This window comes from Epinephelus lanceolatus, chromosome 15 (assembly GCF_041903045.1).
Source record: "Epinephelus lanceolatus isolate andai-2023 chromosome 15, ASM4190304v1, whole genome shotgun sequence".
In the NCBI taxonomy this organism is placed as follows: Eukaryota; Metazoa; Chordata; class Actinopteri; order Perciformes; family Serranidae; genus Epinephelus; species Epinephelus lanceolatus.
Genome location: NC_135748.1, coordinates 33,277,484 through 33,295,403, shown reverse-complemented (window position 1 = coordinate 33,295,403; position 17,920 = coordinate 33,277,484). Strand labels below are relative to the sequence as shown.

The window sequence follows — 17,920 nt, the reverse complement described above, 5'->3', positions numbered from 1 at the left end:
AAAGGTGACTTTGGCATATTACCTTGTAAATAATCGCTATAAAACAGGCCTACTTTGCACCTCCAGGAGTTTTCAAAATAAAGTTGATGCGTCTTAATTTGCATTCAGCATGAACACGTGAAAAACCAGCTGAGGTAACACTTCACATCGGCCTTTTTGTACGTTAATATGTGGTAAGGTAAGCATTTATATTGTGTTAACGTCATTGTAATGCAGTTACAAGGTTGTTACAACACCACAAATGTGCTGGTCCATCCATGTACAATATATAAACATGATCCAATGTTGTGTTGTGCTTATAAAACTTCAAACCACATTAAACATAAATTTGACTCCCAATTCTCTGGGGAAAAAAAGGCCATTTTTAAGTGAAATGTTACATCCGCCTGTTAATCAGTGTCATATTGTACCTCCAATCCATTGTGTAAAACCAAAGCATGCTATGCTCAATCATTCTGTGATAAAGCATTTAGCGTTTTAGCATAACGTGCTGTTCTCCATTTTCTTTCCACAGTAAAAATAATCTTGTAATAAACAAAAATATGCTCAAGCAAAGTGTGCTGCACGAATAAAATAAATTTCTACATCTAGGCATATACCGTTAATGAGCAAATATTTACAGTGAAAAAAACAAAATCATCTTCATTTTCTCCCCTTTGCCTTGAGTGTTTTTTACTGTTTGCCACTGCTGATCCGTCTGTACAGGCATACAAGCATGAGAATACCCATCTCACAGGAGACAACGTCTATAAACTAGCTTTTCTGGGGAGAAAATGAAGGTTCACACAGTAGGAAGTGACTCTAGACCTTGACCTGGAATGGAAAAGATCTCAAAAAAGGAACATATAGGCATTTTATATATATATATCTATATATATATAGATATATATATATAAATGATTCTTCTTTTCCCCCTATGTTTGAATGTAAGTGCTGTACACAGTCATTACCATACATCCAGGTAGTTTTCAAGTGCTTCACTCTGTAACTGTTACTCAAAAAATGATGTGATGTTCAATCCTCATGAGTTGTTTTCATGGTATCATTCAAAATCCCATCTATATTCTCTTTCTAAAACGATACATGTTCTTAAATCTGAGTGTGTTCAGTAATAAATGTACAGTTTTTTTTATATAAAATAGTTACTGTGAGTTGCACTTCCCTGCCATGCGTGCATAAATGCCAGGAGGTACTCTATAACCAATGATTATCATTAGCGCCCTTTTTTTTTTGCCTTTAAACCACAACTGATGATTAGGCCCAATAATAAAAAGTGTCAGTCTTAAACACAACAGTCATTATGTTCTACAAAAATAGCAACATTCATTTTACCCTCCTTTTTTTAAAAACTACACATATATATATTTAAAAAAATATATCACACTAATCCTAGCCGAGTGCAAACATTGCCAGATTTTATATTTGTCATACATCTGACACACTACTGATCTGATTGAAAATTGATTGACATTTCTACCAAAAAATTGCACAAAACAACTTTTCATAGATGTTGGTGAAACAAAAGACCATCCAGTGTAAATCCTTGCTTTTCCAACAGCAACCGCGTGCTGGTTGTTTTGTGCAGAGCGTGGCTAACATGCGTCACTCCAGCAGTGATTCTGAATGACCTGCTTCTGCTTTGTGTCTCGCATCAATAAAAAATCAAACCATCTTCTAAGTATTATTAATTTCATATCATCGTACAACTAAACATGACACACAGAGTTTCGAGGGGCCGATGCAGTCATCATGGCAAAAGGCTCCACATCCTTTGCACATGATCATCGCCTTCAGTCGGCAGTAGCATTTGGACTGGACGTCCTCCATGTTGGAGCCCTCCATGAACGACTGCTCAGGTGAGGGCTCACCCTGGTTGCCGTGGTCTAGCGTGTGACCGGCAGGTATGGTGGTGACAGTCACTGAGAAAGACATGACGCTCCCATGGACGCCGCGGCCGTCAGCCTCTGCAGAGGCTGTGGAAGAGCCGATGCCTGCAGTGCTATGGTTTAAAGTGTGAGGTACAGACATGCTGATAGTGCCACCGTAGCATGATGCTGCCACGACTTCCTGATTATCGAGCGTTCTCTGGGTTTGAAAGGCAGACTGCCGCTGGTGACTGGGATCCACTTGGGCAAGATATGGCTCGGAGTTTCCTTGGTTACTATTGCAGAGTTCGAGGTGCCTTCGGTGTGACTGAGAAAAATGGCTGGTGTCTTTGGCTGTCGCACTGGTGCTGTCGTTATTGGCACCGGCGTCAAAATCCTCTGATCCAGGCTCAGTCTTTACATTGGAGCAATGCTGAATGCTCGCTGCTTCGTCAGACTTGGTTATGGAGTATCCCTGCTGCTCTGTTTTAACCCCGGGAGCGGGAAAGAAACATTTCCTGACTGGTTCTTCGTCCTTAGCCGCCTCCTCTCCTTCTGTGCTTTCCCTTTTAAAACCTGACACAGATGTGTTTGGGATGACAGACTGATGCAGTCTCCTGCTATCTGGTCCTCTGCCATATGTGGACACATTGAGCAGGTAATGTCCCGTCATAGCAGGCCTTGGCATCCTCTTACGACCCAGAAATCCAGCTGAAATCCTGGTTTGGTCCTGCTGCTCTTCTGCATGCACCAGCTGATGGACTTTGTACTGAGGGTGCTGAGGCCCCATGCCACCATAAGGCTGGCTCTGCTGGCCCTTCCTCTGCATTAGAGCCTGCACAATCTGCTCCTGAGTCTCCTTATCAGGAAGATCCCTGTGGTGTCTCGTGTATTCTGAGAACACTCCTGCTCGTCCTGCTGTACTTAACTGGTGGAACATCTGCTTATCAGCCCGGTGCTCAGTGGGGTGTGGTGTCTTCACCTTACTGCCAGGGGATAAATTTGACATCTTTACTTCCACCTTGGATAGCGGTTTTGGGAGGATCTGCTCCAAGGGAACCTCTTTGCCTTGCAGAAGCTGAGTGACCAGTGGATTGTTTGCAGGGATACAGGAGCTGGTTTTGGTTAATGATCCAGCAGGTGATTGGTTTTCCTGTCCCTTCAGAGCGTGCACAGATGACGGAGTGGGTTGCAAATGAATGCTATGAGGCCCTGCACTGACAGTACCAGCAAAATGAACTTTGTCTTTTTCGTCAGCTTTGCTTGAGTAAGATGTTTGAGACTGGTTTGGGCTTAGTTGGTCAAAAGAGTCCAGTGGGCGAGAAGGAGGCGTACTGGTCTGACTGATGCTGTAGCTGGAGGTTGGTAACCTGGTGAATGCCTGTGGGGACGTTGGGCTGGGGCTGGGCGATGGCTGTGTTTGCTCACCACTGCCTCCCCCTGGCCCCGGGCCTGGGACTGCTCCCTTCGATGCAGATGATACCGCGGCAGCCGCTGCTCGCTGCGCTCGGGCGAGCTGAGCTTTGGCTTTGATGTCAGCCAAAGTGCGAGCACCGGTACGGCCTGGGCTGCTAAGTGGGGCCGGAAGGGGAGTCCTGGGTGACACTTGGCTCGGTGACAAAGGAAGAATCCTTGACACTGGAATCTGCAAAATAAAAAAGGAGATTTCAGAGAATTGTTTCAAGATATACATCAAGTAAATTAACTTCTGTGTTTAGTTATTGCCTTCTCACTTACAGCTACAAGACCCCGCTGAAAGTAGCTAATTTAGGGATGTACTGGGAAAGTTAAAATGGTTTTTGACATACTGAGCATAACTATCAACAGCAGAGAAATGCAGATATAGTCTTTTTTTGTTTTTTGTTTTTTTTTACTTTTTTTGCCTTGACTCTCTTTTGCCATACACTCCATTCACTCTAACTGCTGTGAATCCAAGCTGACAACAGCTGGAGCCCTCTGTAAAGACGCAGGCTACAAACTTGTCAGAGCTGCCTTTAAAACCTACAAGTGGTGAGTTTTTTTAAATTTTAATTCATAAGATAGATCAGAGACTTTGCATTTACACATTTTTCCTACCTTGAGTGGTGGAACCCTCTGATTTGTTGTTGAAGTTGGTGTGGCCGGGCTGGATATGGATGACGCTGGAGGAGATACAGAGGAGACTGAGGACACAGAGGAGACTGAGGACATACGGGGCCTTTTCTCTGGTGTCAGTTCATCCCCAATCTCACAGGGAGATTTCCTTTTCAGTGACTCTGAGGGGCCACTGGGCTCAGAGATGACCTCCTCGCTCTCCTCAGCAGGCTTAACCACAGACACCGGCTGATCCTCTTTCAACTCTGAACTAGCCTTTGGTGGGCAGCTCTTCTTCACAGGCGACTGAGGGAGTTCAGTTTTCTCCTCCTTCACTTCCTCTTTATGCTCCTTTTCAGACACTGTACCTGCTGCGGCCCGTTGAGTCTGCTTCTCAGCCTCTGGTGTTTTCACTGCAGGTGTTGGCCCAGACTGTGCTGTTGCATTCAACTTGCGATCCTCAGTGTACTGCGAGCGCCGTGTCTTCATGGGCTCTGTGGTGAAGACTGGCTCTCTCTGAGCAGGCTGTGCCTTCAGAGGCTCCTTTGTTGGCTTCATGTCTTTCACAGCGGTAGCAGCAGCATCAGTCTGGCTGCTGTCCTTGGTGCCCTTGGGATGCTCTGGTGCTTGAGCGGCAGGTCCTGTCTGATGAGCATGGGACTGGGGCCTGGCAGACTCCTGATTCACATCAGCCTTTGTCAGCTCTTTGGATTCCTCAAAGCTAAGCCCAGAACTACAGAGAGTGAGAGAAGAGGGAGGTAGGAAGACAGACAAAGAAATAAATCAAAAAATCAAAAAAAGTGCTTTCGCCCTAAAAATGAACAAATAGATTTAATAAAACACTGAGCTTTTAAATGAATTATGAGGAATACACACAAAGTATTGTGATATTGTTTGATAGATATACAGATGAAAACATAACTGTTGTCTGTTCACTTTTTTTTGAAAATGAAAGTTAGTCAGATTACCTACACTTGTGTTAATTTTAACTAATTTTAATTAAACATATACTACACCTGAGTGACGAGAGGCTTCAGTATGGCGTAAGAGAGGCAAGTATTAAACTTAAAAACCAGAAATCATGTGTTCAGTCTTTTGTATGTCATCCACTGAGACAGCTTCAACTGGCATATTGATACACAATCAATCAGCCTCCGAATTAGATACATTTTTAAGCAGCAAACAGATTCATTTTGATTTAGCCTTTCTTGAAGTACTATGATGTTGCTGGAAACAAAGCAATTCAATATGCTGTGAATACTGTGAACGAACACTTAAATTCCACTACTAATGTTCCCGAGAAGAAATCTTACTTGTAATGTGAGAGGGAGATGAGGGTGGTGGTCACATCCTATTTGGAATCTCATTTAGATCAAAATAATCTTTCAAACACACCACCGTTTAATAATAATGCATTTCTCAAATGAGATATTCTGTCATGTTAATGATGTGAAGAGAGAACAGCAGAGGGGTATTATTTAAAAAATATTAAGCACTTTTGTAAATTTGATATTGATAAAATAGATTTGGTCAAGAGAGCATTATGACTAGTTTAGGACTCAAAATTTAAGACTTGGAACTTGTCTCAGGACTTGAGTACAAAACTTGAGACTTGTGACTTGTAAAACAATTATTTGGTCCCACCTCTGGCGTAGAGGGCTTTATGGATTTGGAAATTCTAAAACCAAAATATGCCTTCCAACTTCTCTAAAGCTGGATCATATTAGCAAATAACTAAATAATATACAACAAAGGGGAACTTACTTTTCACCATAATAGTTTTCAAAGAAGGCCTCCTTCCAGTGCTCAACTTTCTTTTCCTTCTCAATTTCTTGGCGCATTCGTAGCTGCAACTCAGGAGTGAAGTCACCTGCAAAGCAAAAAGTTACATAATAAAAAAAAAAGTTGTAGTTGTAGTGGCACTGAACCTTGGTGACATAATTTTTCTTTTGAACTGAATGCTGTCATTATGAGTCGCAAAGAGTTGCACTGACCCTCAGCCAGTCTCTCCTTCCAGGACTGAGCTGCTGATGTGAAGAACTCGTTGTTTAAGGCAGAACTAGTGACCTTCAGAAGGCCGTCCATGCAAGCCTGGGGAGAGGAGGCACAATGTTATGACTAACATCATCGCAGTCACCATCACTGCAGCAGTATGTCAACTTATGCTTCCTGTATGTGATGCAAAGTCAAACATGTAGAGTACAGCCGTAGCATCTGACCTGTTAAAACGTAAGAGAACGTGCATCCCTTCAAGTGCAAAGTTAGTCCACTAAACAAGCTTTTTTTCCACAAAGACCGCCTCATATCGTTAGGATAAATGTCAGAGAACATATAGAAAATGACATGTAAACGTGTTGTCTTACCTTACCGGTGTGCTGCCATGTTTGTTTATCCCTCTAGCTCTGCTTTCCAAAGCGCAGCCGAAATATATCTCACAAGCTCTAAATAAAGCCCAGCTGGATACTAATGTTACTCCAGGTAGAGGTGTCTCGTCCTCGGTCACATCCAGACCTTGAAAATAAGGCTGCAACCGGTCCCATTCCTTGCAATAGAGGCATTCCTCTTCTGTGGGCACTGGGGCACAGCATTCACAGGTACACCACCAATCTCCAGAGCTAAAGCCTTGTGGCAGCCATTCCTCCTCTCTCGTCCTCTAACGTTACCTGTTGCGCCTCGCTCTCTCCTCCTCCTCCTCCTCCTCCTCCTCCTCCTCCTCCTCCTCCTCTGTTCAGTCGACCGTCCGGTTCCGCCTTCCAGCTGTTGCTGCTTGTTCAGGCACGCTATGAGATCGCTGCTTGTTCTCGCGATATTTCGGCCGCGCTTTGGAAAGCAGAGCTACATTGTAAACAAACATGGCAGCACACCGGTAAGGTAAGACAACACGTTTACATGTCGTTTTCTATATGTTCTCTGACATTTATCCTAATGATATGAGGCTTTGTGGAAAAAAAGCTTGTTTAGTGGACTAACTTTGCACTTGAGGGATGCCCGTTCTCTTACGTTTTAACAGGTCTGACGCTTCGGCTGTATCTAGGCTAATGGCTAACATGCTAACTATTATCTGTATGTCACTAGTCACTTGAATCAAATTTAGGACGATAGGAGACAGGTTAAAATAAACCGAAATGTCCCTTTAAACACACTATATGATGATTGATAGAAAAGACATGCACATACAGTATAATATCGCACACTCTACATGTAGTGCTACATAATGCAACAACAACATAAAAGTATATATAATTTTAGAGCCACCTGCCGGTCAACTTCAGGCAGAAGTTTGAGCAGCCTCTGTTGGCAGTCAGGGGGCAGGACAGAGAAGGTGTGCTTGTTGATGATCGCCCGCAGGTTGGTGTTAACCAAAATGGAGTCTGGTGTTTCCACATCTATTTTACACTTGGTGCGTTTCAGCTGCCCTGTAATACAAAACAGGAAACAGATGTAAGCCAAGACTGATCCAGTGCAGAAACATGCCAATCTTGCAACTGACATCTTGAGTAATTTACTCTCACATGTGGTCAAGTAATTTTTTTTTCTTCTGAGCATTTTTGTTCTGCTAATGTGGGATCAATTTCACTTGTTCTTCCACTACTTGAACTCCATCTAAAAACAAGCTTGTAGGCAGATACAAGTTTGTCAGATTATTTTAAACAATGTTAATGGATAAGACTGGTGTTATTTTTCCATTTTCTTAATGTCAAGAAATCTCATGAAAAGACCAAAACCAACAATGCTTCTGTCCATCTCTCAGTACTGTTATGGTGTGTTCCAGGCAACCCGTAACTCGTGTTTTCACAACCTGTAACCCGTGAAAGTGCACTGGAACGGCAGTCAAACCCGTAACTTCCCACCCGTGAACTCGTACCAGATTGATGTACTCCCAGTTACGGTTTCTGACATCACACAGCCCTCTAAACCAATTACCTTACTCCTCTAAACAACAATGGCAGCCCTATGGATGCGGTGTTGATGCAGGTGATACATGGTGAGAAATAGACATAAAATAACCCTAATGTTAACGCATTGTTGGCAGCCGCTCTAACAGCTGGTTTCTAATGCAAGAATAAATCAATACAAAATACGTTTCCAAACACACAGATAACGTAAAAAATAGCCTATAATAGCATCTGTGACCCTATCCTCCTCCGTTTCACTCAAATGAGCAAGTAGCAGGTACCTTTGGTGATAGCAATAATGGGGAAGCACAAACAAACGGTTCGCCATGTTCAACGTTAAACAGGAAGTAACTAGCAGTTTGCCGTAACTTTCCTGGAACGCTACAAAGTCATAACTCGTGACTTGAAGTCGTGACTTACGAGTTCAAAAGCCTGCCTGGAACGCACCATTAGACTTCCCACCTAGCCTGGAAATCCAGACCCAAATCTAGAAAGATTTAGGGTCTGGCTATATGAAAATGGCCCAACTCGAGGGGCGGCACCAAGCATGCATTTGAAAATATCACTGCACGCAATTGGATAACACTACAACCAATCAGAACAATACACGGGGTGACGTATCCAGAGCACTACCAGCAGAGCTAACTGGTAGATTAGACTCTTGCCGTGTCCGGTCGGCAAAACAGCAAAAACGTCCTTCTTGCAAAGGAAAGATTCGAGTCTTCTGTTCCTCTTTTAGAGAAAAAGCCAAGTCTAACTCGTTCATTGTAGCGGCCAAAGCCGTTTCAAACAACTGGTGTTCATCCGTAGCCACCTCGCATTGTTTACTGACTGATTCCGGACTTCGTCGTCGCAGCGCTGTCGTCATCTGTTTAGCTTGCCTCTGGCCCGCCTATATCAGATACACCAATGTGATTGGTGCAGCTCGGCTCCAAGGGCATAGGTAATGAGCGTCATTACTGATTGCCAGAGTGACTCGCTGAGCAAATTCAAATTGTGCTCTAGCAAGAATTCTGGATTTCCAGGGTATTTCCCACCCTGTATACAGCACAAAACCCCAAGCACATAAGTTCCTACTAAAGACATAAACCATTAAAAACACAAGTATACACTATAGTTTCATTTAAAAAGGCTACATAATGGCCTAAAACAGCTGGGCATTGTAGTTTTTTGTAAATGCTGCTCCAACAGGAGTAAATAGTGCATTGAATGTGGACTATTTTAAGCTATGGATTAAAACATTTTTGGTGAACTAGGGAGTATTTGCGGCACCACAAAAGAGTAGCTGAGGTTGACTAAAAAGAAACTGGAAATGTGTGAGAATGCAGATCAACGCCTGGCGGTCACAGGAGCTGATCGTAGCAATTCCAGACAATACACGTGGCTCTGTGCGCGGTGAAATTGTCCCTCCCGGCTCCCTTATAGTCAAGATGGCAGCGGGCAAAGATAGCAAAATGGGTTCATTCTTTTTCATCTTGCATCATGCCTACCTTAACTTCATATAACATGCCAGGTATGGAATAATCTACACATGCTCCAGTTGTTTCGTTGAGCCACAACAAAGGCCGAAATGTGGCCTGCAACAGACAGTAAAGCTTGGTGTTTTCAGCCAAGCTGAACGCTGGAAACACCTTTTGCTCAAAGCATTTGCTACATGATTTTGTTAAGGACTTGATACCGGTCAACAACGATATAAGACAATCAGTAAAACAGGTTTTCCAACAATTGTAAATCACTGCAACTACAAAAGGTCTTTGAGCATACCGTCATAAATGTGCACGCAAAATATTAGGCTGACTGGTCCAGTACTTTGCGAGAACAGCTGTGGACAGACACATGCAGAGATGCCCACGCATCGGCACACATACAGTATCGTGCATTCACTGTAATGAAACAACATGCCAGCCAGTTCAACAGTTTGGTCTGTAATATATTTGGGCAACAATGGAGGACTACGGCACAGAGGAATAGTCTTCACTAAGCTTTGGCAACACAGACAACACTTGATAGTAGGATAGGATTGTCAGTTTTGGTCTTTTCGTTAGATTTGTTTACAGTAACAAAAATATGGAACATCACCAGCCCATCACCCGTTAAGATTTCAAGACCACTTGATTAAATGAAAGTAGATGTTTGACTTACCTGCGCTAAGGCGGCCTGACCTCTGAGAAACTTTCCTGGGGACAACTGGGTGACATAAATCTGTTTAAACAGAGGGAAAACAGTGGAAGGAAAAGCTCAGAGAAATAGCAAAGCAAAGATCTGTTTCCACTCTAATGCTGCCAATTACATGAGTCATGTTTGGATAATAATAATAGTGCCTTTTGTTGTGTACTTATGAAAACCTGTAATAACAGGACAATACCTTCAACTGCATCAATATCACTTATCATCGACACTGTGTGTAACATCATGCAATGAACATTGCTAAAATATTCAGAGTGACTACTGCTAATTTCTTTTTAAATTGTATGTGACAATATAATAGCTGCCACCTACCAGTCTTTGTAGTAATGTTGTCAGCCATGTCTTTGATGGATTTCAGAAGCAATCTAGGGCTGGAGGTGGTTGGCATTCCCCCCTGTCTGCGCTGATTTCTCTGTTGCTGCTGCTTCAAGGCCTGAAAATGAGTAAAATAAGGAAGGAACAAATAGCCAGCAGAATGAGAAAAAGAGAGTGTGAATGTGTGTAACCCTCTGTCTCCCTGCAACTACTCCCCCAGGGCCACTTGCCTGGTTAAATAACAGCTAAATAACAGTGCAGCAATGAAACATAGGTTGCATAACACGAGCATAAATCAACTCTGCGTTGTAAATCTGTCGAGAAGTCTGATCACCTCACAAACACAATGTCAACAGATTAAAGGAGCAATCCAAGACGGTCCGCTGTTTTGTTTCAGCTGATTGAAACAAAAAGACAATCACAGAAGGAAAATACACAATAAGTCTCCCAGGCACTAATATTTTAGCCAAATCGCCATCTTCTAGTGTTGCCTACGCCCAATAAATGAATACAAATTGGTCTTACAGAGCTGAAAATTCCACACCAGCACAGATGGAGTGAATTACAATCTGTGCAATCAAGTGCAATCTAATTAAATGGAACACAAAAGGCACGAAGCAGCCAATAGGAAAATGGTGAACAGGGTGGATTATGAGGACATTAATACTGTAAAACCAGCTATAGGCACTTTCCCCGACGCCTCATTGTCTTTAAATAATCAGCACAAGATGTTATACAGGCAGGGAATGGACGGATAATTGGTGCCTGCTGACACGCCAGCGTGGGTTATGTACGTGTTTATTGACAACGTGTCAGCAGAAAAGTTCAGATAGATGTGGTGAAATCTGCAGAAAAGTATAAGTGAGTATTCTGACATGGACCAAAGGTGTAAGATTCAGATCAGTACTGTTAAAAACTCTAATCTTGGTATATACATACAAGAAAAACAAGATGAAAACATTACGATGTATTAGTGTGTTGCAAAGTGAGGTGGCAGAGATTTATATGGGTGTATGAGTGTGAGGGCATGGCAGGAACTCATACGATTTCAGACATGAATAGTATAGTTTTACTCGGCTATGTAGTCATTATAGTTGCGATAAACTGCTAAAAGATACAGAATACAGAAAGCATCCGTACCTGTTTCAGAGCTTTCTTGCTGTGTTTCTGTGAGGGAGAGATGAGTTTACTTGGGGGGACAGAAGGCGATGAGCATCGAGGCTGCGGAGAGGACGGCTGTGACTGCAGCTTGGAAGGAACTACGAAACACAAAAGCACAAAGCAGATGTTACCAAATACACTTCCTGAGGGTGGGGTACAGACTTTATCACATCATGCTTTTGTTTTGATGAAACTGAAACCAATGCTGTGCACAAAGGTGCAGGTTGCATTACCTTGCTAAAATACCATATTACTAAATATGGGCTGAACACCTCCTCAACACACTGTAGCCGTTCCACTTGATTCTTATTCAATGACACTTAATTTGCATTTGACTTTGCGGCTCTTTGCATTGATTAGTTCAAAAATAAAACATTATCCAAGTCCTCCCACTCAGATATAAACCAAGGTTATTTGCTTGGCAGTTTCAAACTTGTGCATAACGAGGAAGTGGTCACGGGTCATACTGAGAAAATACAGTTTCCTGTTTTAACAGTCACTTAAAATATTCAAGAGAAATAATGAGAGTCAGTGAGAGCACAGCCTGAGGAAAACAAAATAACTGACACTTGAAGGAAAAGCTCATTCTCCAAAGTTGCTCTGCAATCAGGTGCAATCAGGTGTGCCTTTCACAATAAGGTAATGATTTGACCCCACAGACACACAAAGAGCCAAAACTGCTGTAATGCGAGCGTCCTGTGCAGCCTGCAGCTTCTCTGCTGACGATTCAAGTAAGACATCAAGGATGCAGCTTGTTTGTTTAAAAGATAAAACCCACCTTTTGCTACCATCATGGTTGATGCTCGGTGTATTCCAGAATTTATTTTGTGATGAGGCGGTGTTATTTGTGTTTGCCTCCTCTGCAGCTACTTCAGCTGTTTTCCTGTGTTTCCGCAATGACTTCTAACAGCGGCAGAGAAGGGGCGTTAACTCTCATAGTCATAATGGGGCTTGGTAACCAGCCAGCGAAAATGAGCAAATGAGCAGAGCTACAGTCCTTACTTATTGCGTTATTTTCAAGAGTGCAGGATCTTTCTCTTCTGTTGATTATACCTGAATGATTGTTGAGCAGCAGTGACAGTTATGCATAAAGAAAGAAGCCAGCTGTGAACAGAGCTTTTAAATGAAGCTAATTTAAATAATGTTTTTTTTTTTGGGGGGGGGGGGGGGGGGGGGGTATTTAAAAGAGCAGTACGTAGGACTTAGTGGCATCTTGTGGTAACGATTGCAATCAGTTGAAACTTCTCCCATGTGCCAAGCGTGAACTCCCAGTTGGGATTCCTTCAATGTTCATTGTTCAGGAGGTTTTTACCAAGTGCAAAATTATCCTCAAAGGTCCTCTCCAAAACACACCAGGTAATTAAAACAGATAAAAACACTGACTTAAGCAGTCTCACATTACAAATCAGTGTTTCTCCAATGCTGTTTGGCATTTCAAAGACAGGCTGCTAGCCCAGCACACGCTAATGTTTAACTAAAGAGACCTTCAGGGGGTTTTGAACAAGTGCCGAATTATCCGCAGAGGTCTAATCCTCTTCAACACAAACAGGCCCAGTGATTTAAATTAATAAAAACATTGAATAAAGCAGTTCCATGTTAAAAAAAATGTGTTTTTCTGACACTGTTTGCTTTGTCTGTTCTGAACTACTGCAGGAACATGGTGCAACATGGCAGACTCCATGGGCTCATTCTAAGGTAACGAAAACACAGTAATTCTTATTTTCAGGTGATTATATACAAAAGAAAACACACTTATTAGATTATATTCCATGTCTGCCAATATATCCTCCTAAATCCTACACACTGGATCTTTACTATTTGTTAGCTCACAAAATTGGTCAACTGTCAGTAAAGCTTGAAATGGTGACATGGTGATATTTTTTGAATTCTTTCACTTATTTAAACTAAATAATGTACTATCATCTATTTTACATCTGTATCAGTATTATGAATGTTATTTCCTGATGACCCAAAAATGCTTTTTGGAGATAATGGTCTGTACAATCTACTTTAAGAAGCAGTGGTTTCCAACTGGTGGGTCGTGGGTCCATTCTGAATGGACTGCAAGTGACTAACAAACATGTCAAGTTTGTAAAAAATGCACTTTTTTTAACTACAGTGAATTTCCAGCGCAGAGTTTTTCTTTTGAAGTGCCGTTTCCTGCTGTAGAGTGACTGAATAATGGACAGCTACTTGACAAAGACAGCAAACTAGCCAGACGACGTGGCTGAACGCAAGTACGATATTAAACTACGTGGACCTTGAACTAAGGACTAAGGAGAAATCTGGACCCTGTGGCTGGACCAGTCAGGAAGCATTGACCTAAGGAATGCACTGATGTACCAACAATTAATAATGATCCTGTGTGTGGTGCACAGTACCTCTTCGCATCCACCTTCCTCTCCTGCCCTCTCCTGCGATGGCACTGCTGTTGTTTTCTGTGCTTTGGGAGTCAGACAGATTGTCACTGCTCTCCTCGGAGCCCTTCTCAGACAGCTCCTTCACCACATCTGAGATGTCTTTCTACATAAAAAATAGAGGACATGGAGTAAATGACCTTTATTTTATAGGTACAGAAAAAAAGGGCCAAGCAATTACCAGAATGAATGATTACAAGTGATCTTTTACTTAAAAGTCACGACACCAGAGAAAGCCGCTTTGTGTCGGACGAACCTTTAACGTGTAGACACCCATTCTTCCTGGAACTTTGTAGAAGATCCCCTCCTCACCACGAGAGTTTGTGTGCAGCATTGCATTCAGACATGCCAGCGGCGAGGTTCCACTGGATCATAAGAGAAAAACGCAAATTACACATCTGTTGCCCAATAAATCAGACAGCTGGGAGAAGACGCAAGAAGGGTAAAGGCTGCTCTGATATCTGGGGAGAAATAACTTCACATAACAAATAATCATGTATCAATACGACACACGAGTTCAGGTCGGATTCACATCACTGTATTTGTGGGACAATTTTCTGAATGTTTTAATACAGTATCAGTTGCATAAAAGTGATTCAAGGCTAATCTCATCATCGTAAACAGCTGATAGTCTCAGATTAAATTGCTCTGACATAACTGTGTCTGTTGCGTAAAAATCTGCTCTAGTTAAGTCAAACATTTTCTAAGCAAACTTGAGTTAATTAAGGGTGCACAAGAACGCCGTAGCAGTCATGCAAGAGATGCATCCAGAGGTACATAGTGAAGCAAATGTTATTGAAAAAAAAAAAAAACGTGTCATCTTACATTTGTGTTATTTCATACAGTTTAACACACGCTATATTACTTAGTGTAAGGCAAAAAGTTTAGTATTAAAACACATTCAGATTGAGAAAAATGCAACATCTGTTATTCGTTTAGAAAATCACACTGGTGGGGCTCCAGATATCGCCAGCCAGATAATTTATCTCATTAAATTTATACCACGGCTACATTCTTTGGATAATATCATGTAACTGTGTTGAGCTTTTGCATCTAAAGAGTAAAAAGATCGCTGTCAGGATCCATGCTTTACTTTGTTAGAACTTCAGCTAATTTACCACACTGAAAAATCAATTTATGCAACAGGTGGCTATAACAAGTCTAGGTGAAATACAAGCGTGAGTCTAACACTGTCTTTATGCAACTGAAGGACATGTTATTGTTAATAACATGCAAAAGGTAAAAACCAAAGTGGCATTGCAGTGAGTTTGTTAAGATAAGGGGGTGGGGGGGGGGGGCTAGCTTTTTCTTACCTTCTGGATGAGAACAGTGACAATGAAACAAAAAGAAACGAAACAATTATTAATTGGGTAAAATAATCGTTACTATGTGAACAAGAAAAAGTGAAGTACATGATATGAGCAATCAATAACAGATGGAGAAAGCTGTGTGCTCTCTCTCTCTCTTAATGAAGATGTCACCTATATGAAGGGCATTTGCTGGAGTAAAGCTGTGATGCCAGGGAAAATGTACCTTATTTCTTTAAGCCGTTCTCTTTGGATCACCTGTAAGATCTCTTTATGGCTCATGGGCGTGTTAGGGTATTTCTCCAAAACCTACAAGAATAAAATATCATCATCAAAAAAAAATCATTATAACATTATACAGTTGAGTTATTTCAGTGGGACTGATTGTCATACAGTGTGAGATTACACATACTGAAGCTTTATAACAAGTTTCCACAGAGCATCAATTCCTACTACACCATACATGATGCTCAAAATATCCAAGACCACAAACATTGCGGCTTTTTGCCTTTAATAGATTTAGATTTTCTGCTATAGTGTAGATCCACTTCTCTGGACAAACAGCTTAGTTTATTACTAAGTTATAATTTTCACATATGGCTGGGGGACTGTCATCAACAAGACTACTTGAAATTAAACAGACAAGACGGAGGTTCTGATAATTGCTTTAGATTGTATAGCTTCAAAGGTCACCCAGAGTATCGGGTCCCTTTCGTCAGCTGTACGTTCAAATTTTAAGAATCTTGGTGTTATTTTTGATCAGGCCATGCATTTAGAAATATTGCAAAGCTCAAGTCTGTGGTGTGTTGACCTGAGCTAGAGATGATTATCCCTGCTTTTGTGTCCCCCCCGACTGAACTACTGTAATTCTCTTTTTAATTGTCTAAATAAATCTTCTCTGAAGCGTCTTCAAATCATCCAGAATGCTGCTGCTAGGCTGTTAACCAGGTCCAGTGGGACAACCCATATCACTCCCATTTTAGTTTCTTTACACTGGCCTCCCACCAGGTTCAGGATTCACTTCAAGATACTTGTTGATACTTGAGGTATAGTCTTCCCCGGTCAGGCACCTGAATACATCATCCATATATTGTCAGTAGGTCCCTTAGGTCTTCTGAACAGGACCTACAGTACTGGCTGTCTCCACTCCAGACTCAAAACAAAAGGTGACTGCGCCTTTTAAATAGTGGCTCCATCACTTCAAAATGGCCTAAATTGTCCAGTGTTTGTTCCCTGGTATGTTTCTGTTTGGGGTCTCAGGAGCCTGTATTTGCTCTATGTTTTACTATCTTTAATATGTTATACTGCCTTTGTTTTTATTGATTGCATGTTTTATTGTTTGTATTTTGTGAAGCATTTTGTGAATTTCATTTCTGTGAAAGGTACTCTATCATGTAAAGTTTATTATGTGATATTATTGACACACTAGTATGTCATAATATGAACAGGGAATGCAGCAGGATCACTTTAATAAACGTTAAATTAACATTATCTGCAGCAAAACATGTCAACAAAAACGATCTCACATTACAGCTATCCTACAGAAACTTTTCCTCCATCATAAAAAACACATCTAATATTAAACAGACGATGCTACTTTATTTTGCTCCTGCACTGATTACATTTTATATCGTCTGTCCCCACATTACTGCAGTATGATTAGCATCTCGTTCAAAATGGACTTTATAGGTGTTTAGAAACTAACCATATTACAATTAACTACCTACTGACTTATAGCTACGTTATGTGAGCAAACTTGTTTAAATAAATAGCTCATCAAAGCGTATGTATCGCTGGAAAATGGATGTCCACACAGGCAATAACGTTACGCTTTAATTATGAAATACTTATTAGGAGTTTTTATATGTTGTAGTCATTAGCATGCTACGCTAGACAGCTAGCTACAATGCTAGCAACATTCATTACTGTATTGTGACATCTCGCCAAACGTTGGCATGCAATACACTAACTTGGTGGGCTAGTGTGGAGTTAAGGGGACGTATGGGGATTGATTTAATATGGATACTGTTCGTTTCGCTGTGTTTTATTTGCAGCTGATATCAAACAAACTTGTTGACGAACTCCACGTTAGCAGGAGCTAGCGTGCTAACCTGGCTAGCGCGCAACACCGACGTGCTTACTTAACGGTTACTTCATTCGACTTCAAATCGTGACAAACATGTCAGCGGCACCGTGTGGAGACAACACACAGGGGGGTTTTGGGAAGATGCTTGGGTGCACACAGCTGACAGTCACCTCGCTCGCATTTATGCTCAGCAGTGACAGCTACACGGCTAGTGACAGCGGTCCTCCAAATGTCTAACCGTCAACACGGGCCTTGCGCGGTGTACGCAACATCTCGTCTCTACTAGCAGGTCATGAACTCATAAACACGGTTGCACAAGTGGGAGCGTTCAAGGAAAACAACCACAACAAACGGCAGATAAAAACACCAAGAATACCGTCTTAGCGGCTTCCGCCCACGTCCTCCCCTTCTTTTTCTTCTGTCTCTCCGTCATTGTGGATGTCTTGTTGCACAGTAGTGTTGTTGAATTAGTCTGTTCCAGTTGAAATGTTGCTTTAGTTACCGCGTAAGATCCACTCCGTCTGCCATGTTGGACTTACTGTAAAGAGTCATGTGACTCCCAAGGAAACGTCATCTTACTGTATAAAGCTGTCACTGCAAAGTCTTCAAGTTT

The 17,920-nt window shown here is 41.8% G+C and overlaps 1 protein-coding gene across 2 annotated transcripts; it reads right to left on the bottom strand.

Annotated features, from left to right (window-relative positions):
• Positions 1-1,371: 1,371 nt before the first annotated feature.
• asxl2 (ASXL transcriptional regulator 2) lies at positions 1,372-17,868 on the bottom strand. 2 transcript variants are annotated; one of them, XM_033642821.2, is made up of 12 exons: positions 17,684-17,868; positions 15,448-15,530; positions 14,171-14,279; positions 13,879-14,020; positions 11,477-11,595; positions 10,334-10,454; positions 9,977-10,036; positions 7,194-7,354; positions 5,933-6,029; positions 5,703-5,808; positions 3,942-4,671; positions 1,372-3,510 (listed from the first exon to the last, which is right to left on the bottom strand). In XM_033642821.2, the coding sequence occupies exons 1-12, from the start codon at positions 17,738-17,740 to the stop codon at positions 1,696-1,698; spliced, it is 3,600 nt and encodes a 1,199-aa protein (XP_033498712.1). In that variant the 5' UTR covers positions 17,741-17,868; the 3' UTR covers positions 1,372-1,695. The 2 variants fall into 2 exon arrangements, with proteins under 2 accessions (XP_033498712.1, XP_078031329.1); XM_078175203.1 differs by lacking the exons at positions 13,879-14,020; positions 14,171-14,279; positions 15,448-15,530; positions 17,684-17,868 and adding an exon at positions 12,276-12,403.
• Between the last annotated feature and the right edge of the window lie 52 nt (positions 17,869-17,920).